The sequence below is a fragment of the Sorex araneus genome, chromosome 10 (assembly GCF_027595985.1).
Source record: "Sorex araneus isolate mSorAra2 chromosome 10, mSorAra2.pri, whole genome shotgun sequence".
Classification (NCBI taxonomy): Eukaryota; Metazoa; Chordata; class Mammalia; order Eulipotyphla; family Soricidae; genus Sorex; species Sorex araneus.
The window spans coordinates 30,279,340-30,296,617 of NC_073311.1; the positions used below are offsets into that span (position 1 = coordinate 30,279,340).

A 17,278-nucleotide genomic window follows, 5' to 3' on the forward strand; every position below is an offset into this window, starting at 1 on the left:
CAGGAACATTTTACTTCTGTATAGCAGGGAAAACCTGTATTTCTTCTTTGCATCACTTTCTAAGGAGAGATTATACATATCGGTATCTGAAACTAAACAACACCTTGCCTCTCCTTGTCTTCTGCACTAAATATTAACCAACACAATCTGCAAAACGAAAATATGAAAGGAAAGAAAGCATCTTGAATGTGGGTGAGCTGGGGAGGGAGAATTCATTTATTGTAACAGTCTTATTTATTATTATTAGATAAACAACTTCTCTAGGGAAACAAACAAATGTAAAACCATGATAGCAGTACTTAGACCAAATAAAGACTATGTAGCTAACAAAATCGGGCTTAATGCTGACCAATGGTTGTCCAACCTCTCTTAAGTGCAAATTCCTCTTCTGAAAAATGGAAGAATAAGATTCCCATCCTGGGAGACAATGCAATATACTTAATTCTGGACTTGGCACAAAGAATGTGCATCAAAACCCACTTTTCATCATCATCAACAGTACTATGTCTAAAAGCCTTTCTGGCTCTTAAACCCACTATACATTTTGAATTAACAAGTACCAATTGGCACTTACTATTCAACCTATTAGATCATTTCCTTAAAGATGGCAAGCAACTTGCCCTACCCTTTCTTTTTTTTTTTTTTTTTTCGAATCCAGTTCCCATTCTATTCCATGACCCCAGGAGGCCCAATTTAAAGTTTTCCCTCCAAAGAGCATTATGATTGAGCAACATCTATATGTTTAGGCAAACCCTTGTGTGTGTGTGTGTGTGTGTGTGTGTGTGTGTGTTGCATGCCCCATCAAGATCAAACTCAGGATCTCACACATGCGAGGGACACAGTTGATTGCCCAGTCACAATCCCCGCCCTCTATGTCCTTAAAAACATCAGTGCATTATGTTCAAGTTCTTCCTACCTTCCAAATCACCTTTCTGGCATCTTCCCAGGTACCAGTAGAGGCCAAAGGCCAACAGGCATAAAATTAATAAAGATCCAGATTCATGCACATTCATGCTTCAAGTAATAATAGGCAGGTATTTCCCTTCAAAGTTATAGTTGGCATGATTCAGTTGCTCATAGTCTGATTCAAAATAATCTTTACCAATATTTTGGAATTGGCACTCGCTGGGGATACCAACATGAGGCAATTTAGGCAGACAAATAAGTAAATAAAGAAACAATATAAATGTGCTATTTTTTTCAAATTGTTTGTGTGTGTGTGTTTAATACTACAGAAGTACAGGCTAAGATTAATAACATATGATGGAAACAGAGGCAAGGAAGAAGGGCAGAGAGCTGTCTCAGAGGGTTTCTGAGAGTAGTGAGGAAGGTGGCAAAGGAGGAGAGGCTGACGGTCTTCAGGAGTGCTCTGTGGTGGCTATAAAACTGCAGGCAGCAGTCTTGGCACTTACCACCCAGGAAGTGGTAGCAAAGATAAACAACAACCAAATTACAGAGAACTTGTATAGTGTGATGAGGACTTGGACTTTAACCTGCAAGTAACACAAAGTCAGTAGAAGATTGTTGTTGAATTCCATGAATTTTCCGGGATTATGTTTTTGCTTTTGAGGTGTGTGTGTGTGTGTGTGTGTGTGTGTGTGTGTGTGTGTGTGTGTGTGTTTGTGGGGCAGTGGAGGCTATGATCGAGGTTTGGGGTACATTATTTGCTGTGTTTTGGTGCTCCTCAGGAATCACCCTTTTTGTTGTGGCACTTCAGAGATTGCACACTTTGTGGTGGCACCGGGCACCACAAAAAACAGTGTTGCCAGGATCACATTTAGCATACGTGGGTCAACGTATGCTAAGTTCAAACTTTCAACTTCATGCTTGCCATGAGTTACCTCCTAGTCATTGGGATAGGATTCTAACCAGCATACTTATGTCATCAGACTTCTATTAGTAAATCTAGACTGTATATACTAGCAATAAAAGCACACTTTAAAAGGCTTTTTCCAAAGAAAATTGGGGGCCACCCTAGCAATGCTCAGGACTTACTTCTGGCTCTATGCTCACCAATCACTCCTGGCAGGGCTTGAGGGGAACATATAAGTTGCTTGAGATTGAAATAGTCTTTGGTACATGAAAGGTAAATGTCCTACCCACTGCCCCCCCCACAAAAAAATACTTTATTAAAAAAAAGTAACAGCATCTGCCACTGCTCTGTTGAATAATGAAATGGACATCCAAGCAGAGAGAGGTAACTGAATTAAGCGCTGGTCTCCTTTTAAAAGGTCTTATTTCAACTTACTTGTATCACATTTCAAACAGGACAAATATGTCAAGAAAGATGTGAAACTCATCCCCATTTGCATCCAGTTCTTTCAAACAGCTTAATATAATAAACACATTTTGATTTTGCCATCTCCTTCACCCTGGCACCTTAAAAACAGACTCAAACATTCCTTTTTCTCTTTCAGCATTTAAAAGAGAGCTCCCTTCTTGAGGCTCAGTTCAAATTTGATGTTTAAGCCTACTCTAAACTGAACACAAAATTTCTTCCTCTGGGTTGATAATAAATGGTGAAGTAGTGATGGACAAAAATTCGATCAAGAAACCTCTAGAAAGAGGCTTTAAACATTGGATTTTACAGTGTTAGCAAGCAGGAGCTGTTTTCTGCCTTTCACAAATGCTTTGACTAAGCCAACACTCTATCAAGAAGAGCAAAACAGTTTAATGTTTTGTGGAAAAAATGGAATGCTAATTCACCTGAAGTAATGAAGAGATAAAAAGAAACTTGGCATCTGCTTTGATTGGTACAAAATTTAATCGCAGATTAACCAAAGCAGCCACATTCCTAACTCTAACTCCAGTCAGCCACAAGCAAATGAAGTTAGATTTCAGAGAGAAAACATTTCCAAACTGTTGCTCCTACACTCTCACTCAAGTAAACACCTGCCCAAAAGCGTTGATTGCAAAATGCATTTTACTTGAAAGCCACTAGCACTTATCTAGGATTTCCTAGTTGACTCAGTATTAGCCCATCTTAAGGATGAGCTCACTTAATCCTTACAACCAACTTAAGATGCATTATAACCACATTTTACAAACGAGAAAAGAAGAATGTTCGCAAAATTAGGTGACCACCACCCACCATGAAGAGATGACTCCAGTTACATAAACTTCCAAAGCTATTGAGATCTCCTGTGCATAAAGCAGGTGGGTGCTCAGTCCAGAAGAAAATAATAAACATGAACTTTTGATTTTGAAACACTGAATTTGATGTCAGTCCGTGCTTCAACTGCTAACATAACCCTATGCTTCTGAATAGATGACCTGGCCTGTAAAGCACTGCTCCATTCATGTGTGTGAAGTAGACTTTCACAGGGTGTGAAGTAGCCGGGCCATGTGTCAGCACCCTTACCTATATATAAAGGGGAATGCTGCCCGCGCCCATCCAGGGCTTTGCTAATCTCAATCTCCATCTAGTACACTACACACTCTGATAAAGCCACTATGCTTCCAATAACAGATTGCAAATGATTATAGTCATCCCCTAAAAGGAGCAAACAGACAAGAATAAACTAATCTGAAGCGTATCAATCTGTTGGCAACCATAAGCCAATTCCCAAGAATCAGACTCTTTACTAAACATCAGTTTAGGATAAACCAATGTCTCTGTACTGTCTCATTTAATCCATGTGTTATTCCAACTATGCACTATTACATTATATACTATTAACATTCTAGCTATTAACGTTCTAAGTACTATAAACATATTAACATGTTTACATGAGGACATCAAGAGCTACAAAATGAAAGTTGTAGCATGCTTGCTAAGGTGAATAATAGAGCTAAGATCTAACCCTCCTAACTAACTAGTTCTTGCTTCTTTGAGTGTCCGAGTCCAATAGTCCATAGACACTCCTTGGCCAATGAGTCCATTACTGTGTACTTTGCATAAACATTATGGCATGAAAATTTATAAAATGAAAACTTCTTTCTGATGGTATAATTCTGGGATTAACCTCTACGAAGGAAGTACATGACATATTATTGTTGCTAGTCATGGTGATTCAATAAAAGAATAAATTAATAAAAAAATAAACAAATAGGAAAACAGAGAAATAAAAGCATTTTACAGTAAAGGAAAGTCAACATCAGAAAACTACTAGCGAAGTTAAAGTACTTGCCTGAGATCTCTTGGCAGGCTAGAGTCAGAAACCAGAAGGAAAACCTCATGGCTTCCGACCCACAAATCTGGCCCTTCTCAATTTCTCTTGAGCAGGCCTGTATTTCTATGGATGTTGAAAATGACCTCCCAGATAGGGAAAAAGTAGGAAATGATTCACCAATTCCTTGGAAGAATGCATGTACTGGCCCTTCAATTCTAGGTAAAATACCCTAACTTGGGGGTGCAAGGTCTGATTCCAGGCAGTTGGTTCATAAACTAGCTTCATCCCTATGAGTTCTATGACCTAGGGCACAAGAAGGAGAGAAATAACAAGGGGGGTGGGAGGGAGGAGAGAGACAGACAGAGAGACAGATAGAGACAGAGAGACAGAGGCAGACAGAGGGACAAAGAAACAGAAAACAGAGAGAGAGAGAGAGAGAGAGAGAGAGAGAGAGAGAGAGTACTCTGGGAAAGATGCTTGTTCTGCATGTGACCAACCTGGGTTCATTTCCTATATCACATATGGTGCTCTGTGCACTGCCAGGAGTGATCCCTTAGCACAGAACCAAAAGTAACCCATGAGTACACATGGGTGTGGTCCAACCTCCCAGCCCCCTACAGAAGTAACTTTATTCTCTGTAAACTATCTTGTAAATATATGCATTATCCAAATTATCCAAAAGCTTTCTCAACTTTTGTAAGGAATGTAAAAAAATGAAAACTGCATTATTTAAATTACTTCCACTTCTGGCAGGGGAGGCTTTGCACTAAAGCCACCTCAAAAAATGATTCATCACCAATGATAAGCAGGATGATCAGAATGGATTCCAGGCACTGGATGAAAGACTTTTTGTTTTTCTGGCTATTACTTCATTTTACCATCACAATTTCATATAATCGTTATTACCTTTAGATATGCAATGGCTTCTCTGTTGGGCAGATGGGGAAGTTGAGGCTCAAAGCATGACATGCTTAGTCCAGCAAAGCACGCTTCCAACCTGAAGTCTGCCAGATGGTAGATTATCATCTGATTTCACCTGCCTCCAGATGACGTTGGGGCTGTGCCGCTGACGCTTTCATTTCCACCCAACTGCTGCTGAGCAAATGGACAGTAAACCATAACAAAGGGTGCACTGACCATCACCTGTTTCAAAGATCTTAATATCCATGTCCAAAATGAAGTTTTTACTATTGATGTGGACAGAGTGCCAACAAATTACAAAGAAAGGTCACCATTTAAAAGCCAGTGTTTTCACAATCCAGCCATGAGGATGCAGACACCATGCTGAAATCCTGCACTAATACGCATCCCACTCATTAAAACACTCTTCAAAAACAATGTGTTTAAGTAGGGTCAGAGTGAACTGATCAAAGCAATCTCTGAAGCATCTGTTTTTCCAAGAATTTATTTGGAAATGCACTTTTAAAATATTTTCAGTTCTGCCCTTGGCTGACAACAGAACCCTTTTATTTGAAAGGCGTCAAAGTTTTGGCAGTTATTTGTAATTCCCTGGAGTAAAGTGACATTTTTACAGTCCCAGAGGGGTCTTCCAAATAGCAATCAGAGGAGAGAAGCCTGGTGTTCTCCTGTGACACATGAGGGCTAAGGAGACAAAGGCAGGAGAGGCTGGTGCTGAATCCCAGGAATTCTGACCTTGGGGAGTGAAGGTGCCAAGTGATAACCATATCCTCACCAGCATAAGCGCAGAAGCAACCCATCACTCACAGAATGATGAAACTCGGATTTATCTAGGCTCAGTCTTCATCCTCTCCACATGCAAGAAAAGGTGTTATGAATTGCACGAAATATATGCATATATATATATATATATAGTCTATCTAGATATGGGCATATTTCACTGTGCTGGCGAGGGCAGTCTCAGCTTTAGAATTCAAAGTACTAGACTTTAGGGGACAAAACAAAGGTGCATTGGGTATGGTACTTGTTTAACACATGGCTGAGTTTGAGCCTCCACACCACACAGGGTACCCCAAGCTCTGCAAGGAGTGACCCCTGAGTGCAGAGCCAGGAGCAAGCCCTGAGTACCTCTGGGGATGGCTCCCAAAGAAAAACAAACAAACGTGAACTAGGCTTTAAGTGCAAGCTTCTCCACTTGCATTTAAAAAAAAAAAAGTGGACATTTTTTCCTTAATACCTGGATACCACTTTCATTATTTGTAGTATGTATATTCAATATACCATTAATATCTACTTAATATGATAATTCATACCATACATCATAACAAAATAATGAGGTATGTCTCTCTTGATTCTACTACTTCATTCTAATACATATGTACAGAGATATACCACTATGTTTGAGGCACAGTGTCCCATCGCTTGTAAGCCATCAGCAGATATTAACTTATTAATTAGTTTTACTATTTCTTTATTCAATAAATTGCACTCTCTTTTTAAGCAGTCTGCATTTAAGACAATTTTATAAAACAGTCTGTTTTCAGAGAAAAGGTAAAGGAGATAATATTGAGGGTTTTTTTTTATTTCTAAGCATGCTTGTGAGTATTAACGGTGGTAGATAGTGTATAAAAAAAGGGAGGTAAGGCACTCATCTTTAGGATTATTTTGGCTAATTTATTCATGCAAGCCCTATCAATTAGAAATTACCAAAAATGAATTTATTTTCTACAGCATGTGGACTTACTGCAATGTCCTTTGATTTGCTATCTTAGTATGAAAGAAGTGATTAATTACAAAGTCTAAGCCCAATGTCATTTTCCAGTCTTTCTCATGTAATCATCACATCCATACTACTGCCCGGCAGTTATTTCTGCCCCTATTTGAAAGAACTTCGAGAGTAAAGATCAGAGAGACAAGATAAACGGAGACCACACAGCCAGCAAGTGGCAGAGACCTACTACATTTGATCTGCAACTCAATCCACTGCTTTTATTTTTCACTAGTGGGTAGTATTGGAAAGTTCACACTTTGAATAGCAAACATCAGTACAATTCTCAGTCATCCAGTACACATTTTTGTATGCAATACTCTGCAATACTCTGTGCTGTTGTTAAAAATTTGCTTTTCATCAACTTGCTAAAAAAAATAGCACATAGGCCCCAAGTTCCATCCCCGGCAACCAAAGTAAAACAAGCAAAAAATGTACCAGCACCAAACAGCCTGAATCAAACATTCATTTATTCCAAACATTCAATATGCATTTTTGACATGGATGAGCCGTTCTGCTAGGCAACTGAAATTATGAAATTCTTCTCCAAATGATATTCCCAGCAGCTGTTTTTAATACCCAAATCACATTTGTTTTTGAGTCAGTGTTCCTGTAAACAGAATGTGTAGCATTGAGGTTCTAATCAAGCTACAATACTGCACTGTGTGTGCCAGCCAAGTCTCTCTGGGTGTTCATCCTGGCAAGAAAGACTGAAGTTGGCAAGAAAAAGACTTTCTCTTCATTCCTCATCTGTGAAATGGGATCTAAAATATAGTAGCAGCCTTGTCTCTCAGAAGAAAGTTTCTACAAACTAATCTGGAGAACTTCTATCAAATGTCATTTTGGAATGATTTATTATCAGAGTGATTGGTTTTTATGAAACAATGTCTGAAGCCATTTAAAATGGACATATATAGTTAAGCATTTGACACATACTATGTACACTTCTTTTCCTCCAGCCTAATTATTTCTGCTGTATTCTCCCTACTGAAGTGCAAGCAGAGTGAACAGTTCCGTTAGTTCTGGGTTGAATCTATCGAAATGATTAAGAACATTTTAAAAATCCAGGCTCTAGCTAGGAAAAGTATGCATTTTCCAAGTTTTGTTAAAATGGATGATTGATTCACTACAACCCAGCATCCATAAAAGTTTTAAAACACTCCTAAATAGGGATTTTTTTTAAAAAAACGTCACAATTGTAGCAAAAACAAAAGAATATATAAACCGTATTTTGTATTCTGGACTTTATCCAAACATTAAATTTGTGTCTTAAGATCTCCTTTTAATTTTTCTAGAATTTCTTCTAACTCCTTTGTATTCCTGGCATTTTAGCCCTCATTTCAGACTGCCTGGAGGCCAACATCACCAGCCACACCTCTGCACTATGAAAATTTATCTAACAAGCAACAGAATGGCATGTGAGATCAGTTTTCCTTCCAAAAGAACATATCAATGATCTCTGGATAAGGCAGGCCGAATAGGCCAGCTTTCTAAACTCTCCAGGCGCTTAACTGGAGCAATCAGAATTGGTCATCAAAAATGGAAATCCCTAATGTGTTGATAGTCCAAGTACATTAAATTGCACATTTACACAAAACCAGAAACATTATGTGACTGATGAGGTTTCTTCTACAATCGCTGAAATTCCTAGATGGCACTACCCATTATATATGAAAATCTTTGCTTTTCCAATCTTCTTCCCATCTCACAATCTGCAGACTATAACATGTCAATATCCACTCATATAGACAAATAAAACCCTGGAGAGAAGCGAAGGCCTTGGTCACACAGCCCTCCTCTGGTCAGCTGGCCCTATTCTTGAAGTCATTAAGGATCCCTCTGAGAATGGAGCAATGACAGTGACCCTCACATTTTTCTTCTCTAAGTGAGTCCAGCAATCATGCCACTAAAACAGAGAATCCCGCTCCAAAGACCACTGCGATATCTGGATGCAGGAACTGATAAGCACTTTGCTTTCAGGTGTGGCTTTTACCTACCTAGGGGCTTTCTGCGCTGATTAAAATGTGACCCTGGGGGTGGGGGGATAAGACTGGCAGTTGGGGTGCCTTTTATTGAGTTCCCAGTGCACAGATAACTGCTCAAAAAATAATAATAATAAAATCTGTCCGTTGCCTTGGGAGATTGCTTGTGCTTGCTAGGGTGGCCTCACGAAGGGCACAAAAACAGCCAGAGCAAACCCCTCTTTGGAGCTCACTTGATAAAGCAAGTCTCTGCCTCCTTTCTCTTTGCTGAGGAGGCACCTTCTGCCGCCTATTGGAATCCCACTGCATTGAATGTTCTATATATTTGGGGCCCCTCTATGCCCTCCTTGTGAAAACACTGCTGGGTTTTTCAGAAGAGGGCCAATTGCTGGCCAATAAGGGTGGTGGTGTGTGGAGAGGGGGGTGGGGCAGTACAGGAGCACAGGTTTCTGACTTCTAAGGAAAACCTGCCTCTTGCAACAAGATTTTTCTAGTGCTCAGGTGCTGGTCCAGCGGGTGATCTGTACATAGTGCTGCATATGCACAAAGTCAGGGTCAGGAGAGGTGCCTGCAAGAATCATTCACAGGGCTGTCTTTCCCCCAAGGCATGAGGGCACCACTCCCTCCTTTTCCACCTTATCTCTAGCTCCAGGCCCCTCCTCTACACTATCTCCTCAGGATTGTATCTTGGGTGAGAGTCTAGATACTAGTAAGGCTCAGTGACTTGCCCAAGGTCACACACCTGGACCAGAGCCCAGCATAGGTTCCCTTTCTCTGCTTCTTCCTTTTAATGCTGTTTCTGCCACAAGATCAGCATCTCTCACTTTCTACTCAAGCACATAAATACTGGAGACTCAGGGAGCAGGAAAAAGGCTCAAGCAGCCAGGAAAGGGCTCATTCATTACCTTCGGCCTGCTCTTCCTTGACTATTTGAATTGGCCTTTTGAGTTCTCACCACTCAGAGACTTTTTGAAAACTTTATTTTTCTTTTTTCTTTCCTTCTTTTTTTTTTTGTTTTTGTTTTTGGACCACATCCAACAGTTTTCAAGGATTACTCCTGGCTCTGCACTCAGGGACCACCTGGTGGATTTGGAGTACCGTATGGGGTGCCATGGACCAATCCTGGGTAGGCTGCATGCAAGGTAAGTTCCTTATCCACTATACTATCTTTCAGGACTCCCCACTCTGAAATTTTAAGATGGGAGGAGGAAACGTAAGATTCTCCTCAATAACAGATCTGGATAAAATAGAAACATGTAAATATACCATCCTTGTTACAGAAAAATATCAAGAAATGGGTGAAATGGCTTAAAGTTAAACAGTTTATATTTAAGTCCCTATTCCCTCCCCTGGTGGGGGAAAGGGGTTCATAAAATTGATTATCGATGTATTCACACAACAGCAAATGGCAACCTAAACCTCAGGCCCAAAGTTAGCTGAATTCAACCTAGTAGGAATCTCTGTTTTAGCAGTCTTAGAAATAAAGACTTGCAAACTGGAAACTTAGAAATCACCCCATCTTACTTTTCCTAGTTGAGGAAACAGTCGAGGAAATAGAAGTTGAGGAAAGAGAAGTTCTGGGAGATTTAAATACCTTCCCAAAGCTATAGGACTGAGGGTCCCAATTGAAAAAGGAACTCTGCCCCTTAATATCTCAGTCAATGTGGCAGCCTAGAGAAAGAGGCAAAAATTCAAGTTAAAACCCAAAGAAAGAAAAACCATAGACTTCCTTCAGATGATATATATTATGATTTCTGAAAAGAACTTGCAAGGCTAATTCTGGAAAGTCACCTGCTGCTTCTTTTTCTTTCTTTTTTTTCTTTTTTTGGACATGAGGAAAGTAGAAATGAGATAATGACAATTCTCTCAAAGTCCCAAGTTATGTAAACAGTTTTCAGAATGCTGTAATTAAGTGAAACAGCAAAAGCATCTTGCAGCATCTATAAATCAGGGCCACTACTCTCCATGGTTTCTATGAGACCAGAGTCTATACAAAACAACCTTGAAAACAGCCGATATTACATAAAAGCATCTTGCTGTTCCCTCAAATTGTTTTATAAATTGTTCTGACTACATAGGTGACTAACACCAAAAACACAGACTCTTGCAGCTGCTGGTGAATCATGTACTAGAAAACAAAGATAAAAGATCATTCCTTCAAGATTTATATCACTCTGCCTAAACCTAATTTACAAAGGAGAACATTCAGGTAATCGAGAAAAGAAAAAAAAAAGTCTCCCAAACTTGCATCACGACAAAAAGAAAAGTCAGTGCATGTTGCCTGGTAGAAAAATAAAGACGCCCCATGGTAATGAATGAGTCTCCTCACTCAGAAGCCCGAGTACAAGAACACCAGGGAGAGGAAACTGACCAAGTCTTTAGTCTGAAATCAAATGAACCTTTGGAATCCAAGAGAAAGCAAGAGTGTGGGAATCGGAAAGTGACTCAGAAACAGTGATCTTTCCATTGTCTATTTTCCATTCTAATTCTCTTGTGCACGCTCCTTTAAAAAGAGAAATTTTAAAGAGTTTGACATCACTCATAGTACAGAGAGTTTTCGATTTTTCACATGCTGGGTTTAATATGGTATCATTAATCCATCAACAGTGGTCAACCTAAAATGGAAAATGCTCAATCCAAATGCTCAATCCAAAGCTTTTCTGAAAGCTCTGTCTCTGTGCTTTAAGAGGTTCTCATTTACCTGGGACAGTATTTTCCTGGTTTATGAAAGGAATTATCAGGAGCAATAAATTCAGATTGTAATAACTTAGTCAGCCACTATCAGGATACAGACATCATAAAATCTCATGTAGTCTTTACACCCACTGTGTGAAAAAAAAATCTTTTGAACTGTTTTATAATCATCACTCAGGTTACAAAATGGAAATCCTAATTAGCATAAGGTCTAAAGTCCTGTCTTGCTAGGGTAAAGCATTTAAAATCTAAACGTATAAAAGCTAGAATCTAGGTTCTTCCTACAGTACTGTAGATGGTCCCCAGGCATGGACAAGGAAGGACATGCCCCCTATGGAGACCAAGGGACCAAGAAGAATTCTCCAATACTGGAAGAAAAGTGCCTGTTATAGAGTCAGGTGAGGGGGGGGCTAGGGGGTAATGGGAGGGAATCTGGGGACACTGGTATTGGGAAATGTACACCAGTGGAGGGATGGGTGTTGGAATACTATATGACTGAAATCCAACCATAAACAACTTTGTAATGGTCTATCTTACAGTGATTCAATGAAAACATTAAAAAAAAATCTGGGGCCGGAGTGATAGCACAGCGGGTAGGGCGTTTGCCTTGCACGCTGCCGACCTGGGTTCGATCCCCGGCATCCCATATGGTCCCCCAAGCACCGCCAGGAGTAATTCCTGAGTGCAAAGCCAGGAGTAACCCCTGTGCATTGCTGGGTGTGACCCAAAAAGCAAATAAATAAATAAATAAATAATTTTAAAAAATCCTCCAATACTCAAGACTAATAATTTGAGTTGATTTTTAAAATATATGTATATTTTATGTAGTACTGATGATAATGAAAGGTTTTCTTCACCTATCATTAAAGAACAAATGTGACTCACCAGTTGCTATCTTCAAATCAGTAGTTTAAACATAAATAAAATTTAGCAATTTTAATTGGTTTGGCTATGATCTTCAGGTTTCCATATGGTTTTCTTGTTTTATGTTAAAAGTAATCGACTTAGCACTTGGGTTTTAAAATCTTGGCAGAATGTTTTAATTAAAAACTACAAAAATTGTAATTATTCAAAGCACACATTCCAAATTGAGTGATTTTTTTTTAAGGACAAGATTTAAAAATGCTCTTTTCAAAATGCTAATTTACTTCTATAAAGTAAACTTGAATCGCCACCCAGATGACACACTTCATATGGTCAAAAATGTCTTTTCTTTCACAAGACTAGAACAATCATTTGTTTGCTTCTTCTCTGGGGACGAATGTGTTTCTAAAATGGCCTTTTCTATGCTCTGTGAGAAGAATCTCGCATCTTAGCATTTCTAAATCTGACAACAGCCATGAAAAATCTCACAAATTATCTCAAAACTAAAATGTAAGGACAACATGGAAAAACATGGCACCTAGCCCACTAAACTGATAAGGATGTTCTGATGGCATTGCACAATATGGGTGCCCAATAGTTAATTAGCATACCAGTGTACCACAGGATTATGTAAAAATATTAAAAAAATACATTGAAAGAGATGCTCTTTCTAAGCCAAAGGCACAAATCCCTTCAGAAACTGCAAAACCATACAGTATGAGTAAAATACAATCTGAAAATGAATACTGCAAAATAACATTCGTATCTGAAGTTGTACTTAAATGTATTGGTACAATTGTGCCCCATGAGAATTGCCCTTATAATTATTTTCCAAATACTGAAGCTCTCACATGTGCTAAATAAATGAAACAACCATTTGTCAAAGTCCAAGTGGTTGTGATGGAATTTTCACACTTATTTAATTTGACTGAAAGGCCAGCTTGCCTGGTATCCCTGAGATTCTTGGAGAGCAGCACAATTCAAGTCGAAGCTTATTGTTATGGTTGTTACTGCTACTATTCAGTGCTCACTTGATAGCCAGGATAAAGGGAGAGTACATCAGCATCTGCCTTGTAACGAAATCTGGTATTGATGCCATATTTACAAATGACGACTTTAACTGTTGAATCGTAATAGATATTCCTCCCAGACAAGGATAACATTCTATTCAACATAATTGATCGTACTAGTGTTCTAATTTTCTTACTTGCATGAACAAGCAGTCGCACACACAATTTCTTTGTAACTTTTGCGTTAGAAACTTTAACAATATGGAAGAGGATGTAACCCCCCTCCCCCATTTCCACAGATTATTTAACAGACGTTGTGCTATTTCCAGTGTCCCCTTTCTCAGCGGTAGGAATGTGAACTGTTAGAAGTATCCTTAAAGGAAACCTTGAAGGTCATTAGATCTCAGGCAATGAATGCCTTCATTCAACTAGGGCGCTGCCCTCTTTCCCTGCAAGCCCTTAAACATCAGCCAGTTCCCCCCAAGGGCCTGCACTTTAACTTGGTGGGAGCAGGTCACATTTCTAAAATACTTAGCGGTCTCAAATGTCCGTCGTAGGCACCATCAAGTCACTCGCGCCTTGGCCACTGCGTTTTAGACTCCATCGACCTCTTTCTAGTTTTCAATGGAATTATTCCATGTAATCCGATTTACACAGCCATTTTATCAAAGTGAGAAAGGGGATTACAGAGCTCACATTTGTTTTGCAAAGCAAAGGTGCAAGGATCATCAATCCTAGTGACTCTCAGTGACTTGATAGTACATCGCCCCCTTTGGAGTGTTGGACATTAACCTGAACTGTCTCCTGCTCTTGTTTAAATAGGAAGGTTCGGGCTCTTTTTCTCAACTAAAAGGTAGGTGTTTCTCCACCCAGATCCCACTGCTCCCATTCAAGGAAGCAGATGCTCCTGTAAAACGGAATGCCTGCAAGCAGCCTTGGCTTATTAATATTTCACACAGTGAAAGCTCTTCCAAAGCAAGTCATTCCATGAAAACTTTTCTACTGGTGCCAGAATCTTCAACATTTGCATTCCAGCCGCACACGGCGGGGAACTCAGGTGTGGGGTTCCATGCTTTGCTATTAACTAACCTGCTTGCAAAGAGAGATCTAAACTCGTTCCTTTGGGTTTCGGAAACTGCACAAACCCTTCTGCCAGCCAAGGTCCTTCCCTGTCCGCCTTTCCCCATCCATGCAGTGGACTCGATTATTCCTGCTGCTTTCTGATTAGGTTCATTCCCCAGGTCTAGGCCTCTATCACAAACGCACTTGTCATTTTATAAAGTCTTTGCCTTGCACGGATGCCTTCGCTCTAAACTGAAGATTGGTGCAGAACCCCAACCCCGAGCGCCCTCCAATTTCCTCCGCACCCTGAGGCCACCGTTAGCATTCCTTCTAGGTAGGAATTGCAATCTTCTCTGGGAACCTGGAGCGGGGAAGGGGGAAGGAGTCGGGGAGGGTGAGAGGGCAGTTTTGCTCAACCCGCCCCAGATGCACAGGAGGGGGGAAATTCGTTAGGGGAGAAGTAAGGCGAAGTAAAAAACGCAAGATGAACTGTCCTGGAGTATGATAGCGAGACTCTTTAAACCGAAGATCCAAATGCTAGCTTCAGGGGAGGAGGGGGGGAATCTAATTGCACCCCTGGGCGGTGCTTTCCCCACGGTGGTTATATATAATGCACAATTTAGCAGTGCTGGGAATTATCTCAATAACTATCATTAGAGGTGCCCATTTAAGAAGGGGGGGAAAAAAACTTCAGTAATGCAAGAAGGTGGGTGCACAGAGGAGGAATCGCCCATCTCGAGCTCTGGGAAGCTCCCCCGGAGCTGTAAAGCCGGCCACTGGCGCGGGGAGCCAAGTTTCCCAAGGCGGGCCGGGCAGGTTCTCCACTCCGCCGAACGCGGCCTCTTCTAAGGCTGCTCGGGCTTGGCCGCGTTCCCGCCGCTGCACCGGAGCCCGCCCGTCCACCCGCGGGCTGCCCACGAATGTCGCAGCGGGAGCGAGCGGGGCGCGCGGGCTGCTTCGGGGGTGGCTTCGCGGACCGGCCCCGGGACGCGTCTCCGGGACGCCGACGCGCCTGGCCGCCAACGCAGTTCTCCCAACTGTCGGCCCCGGGCCCCGATCGCTGCATCTCCCGGGAGCCGCTGACAGCGCCAAACTTGGCGGCGGCGCTTCCAAACTTGACACCGGCTCGCTTCCCTCCCTGCCGCTCCAGTTCTCGGCGGCTCGGGGCTGGCACGCCACGCCCGGGGGCCTCCCCCTCACCCCCCTCCGGGCTCATCGGCCAGGCACAGCCCCGCAAGCCCGGGCAACCGGGGACCCGACACGCTCCGGCCTCCCCCGGGCTCTGGGCATGATGCTTTCCGCCCCCCTCATTCCCCCCCCCCATTTTTCTTGGAGAGCTCCGGGGCACGTCCTACTCACTTGTGTCTTCTTCATAAGGAAAGGCAGCGCTGTGATCCAGCCCAGGCAGCGGTGAGGCGACTCCGTTTAGCTGCTCTGGAGCTCCAGCATATTGCACGAGCAGCGGCTGCGGATAGTCCACGCATTGGGTAGCCCGAGCGCAGCGCCCCGTCCCACGGCTGGTGCAGCCCGCGGCTCTCCCAGTCCCTGGCGCGAGGCGGCGAGTGAAGCCCGGGCCGGCGCGCCGCCAGCACTTTTATATAGCTCCCTCCCGCCGGCTCCGGACACGCCTCCTTCCCTTCCGGAGCCCCGGGGAAGCGAGACGGGGCCGGGGCGCGGGGGGGAGACGCCGCAGGGCGGGGAGAGCGCGGCAGACGCCTGGGAAGTTGCGCCGATCCGGCCCCCCGCGTGCGTGGCCCGGCCGGGGATCCCCGGGTGCGCACGGGCGGGAGGGCCCAGCGGGTGCCGGGCAGCCCCGAGCCGAGCCTGGGCACCACCTGCAGCCTGGCTCGGTTGGCGATCGGCGGGACCCGCGCGGCCCCTGCGCTTCTCCCGGGCTCACCTGGCACCGGGAAGAAACCCCCGCGCGCGGGCCGGGGCCCCGCAGCTCCCTCCTTTAAAAGGCGGCCGTGCGCGAGGGGAGTTCGCTGGCAGCCGGGCAAAAGAATTCACACCGCCCCGCCTTAGGGAAATAGGAAAAGCTTAATTAGGATCCGCGGTAGGCCGTTGTCTTACACCCCCATCACCACCACCACCACTCCCCTATTTATTTATCTTTTTAACAATTACTTTGTGAATGAATAGTTGATCACTGAAAAGAATTGCTAACGCTGGGGTTAACTATTGTTCGGAGAGATGCTATTAACAGAATGGTTGATTGCCGCTTCTTTAGAAATTAAGATTGAAACAGAAAGGAGACACTACTCAACGTGCAGGTCTCCCAAAGCACATCAAGGGTTTTGAAAGCTGTAATTCTTTTTTTTTTTTCTTAAGGGTTTGGAAATTGCAAACAATGCAAGGATAGTAATAATAGCTAATACCATCATGTAGTGCACTTAATCCAATGCCAGACGCTGTTCCTAGATTTTCATAGATTATCTCATTGAGGCCTTTCCACAAACCTATATTGTATAGGTCCTATCATCTTAATCCCATTTTACAGATGATGAAACACAGCCTTCGAACGATACATTTTCCCAAACCGCAGGTAGTAAATGGAAACGCTGAATCTGAATCCAGAACCCTGGTCATACCACCTTTTAAAACCAAGAGTGGCTTCATAAACCCACTTCTGATTAAAAAGCATAAAATTAATTTTTAAGAGCACATTAACTACACATTAACATAATAATCTTTTGTAACAAGATAATGTGCAAATTAAGGAATTCAGTATTATAATAAAAGAAAAGAATTCCAAATTTACCTTAATTAGTTCAGTGTGCCTTTGTAAAAATAGATATGCCAAATTTACAAGTACAGAGAACAAGAAACAAGGGAAAATACGAAGCTCCATTCTGTTCAGTTTCTAAT

At 42.3% G+C, this 17,278-nt stretch overlaps 1 protein-coding gene across 2 annotated transcripts in view; it reads right to left on the reverse strand.

Annotated features, from left to right (window-relative positions):
* Positions 1 to 16,203, reverse strand: part of KITLG (KIT ligand) — an 86,712-nt gene extending 70,509 nt beyond the window's left edge. Inside the window, exon 1 of one of the 2 annotated variants that reach the window (XM_004602724.2) lies at positions 15,770 to 16,203. In XM_004602724.2, the coding sequence (XP_004602781.1) occupies positions 15,770 to 15,784 (15 nt within the window). In that variant the 5' untranslated portion in view covers positions 15,785 to 16,203. The remainder of the gene's footprint in view (positions 1 to 15,769) is intronic. The other variant, XM_004602721.2, reaches the window with a different exon arrangement.
* Between the last annotated feature and the right edge of the window lie 1,075 nt (positions 16,204 to 17,278).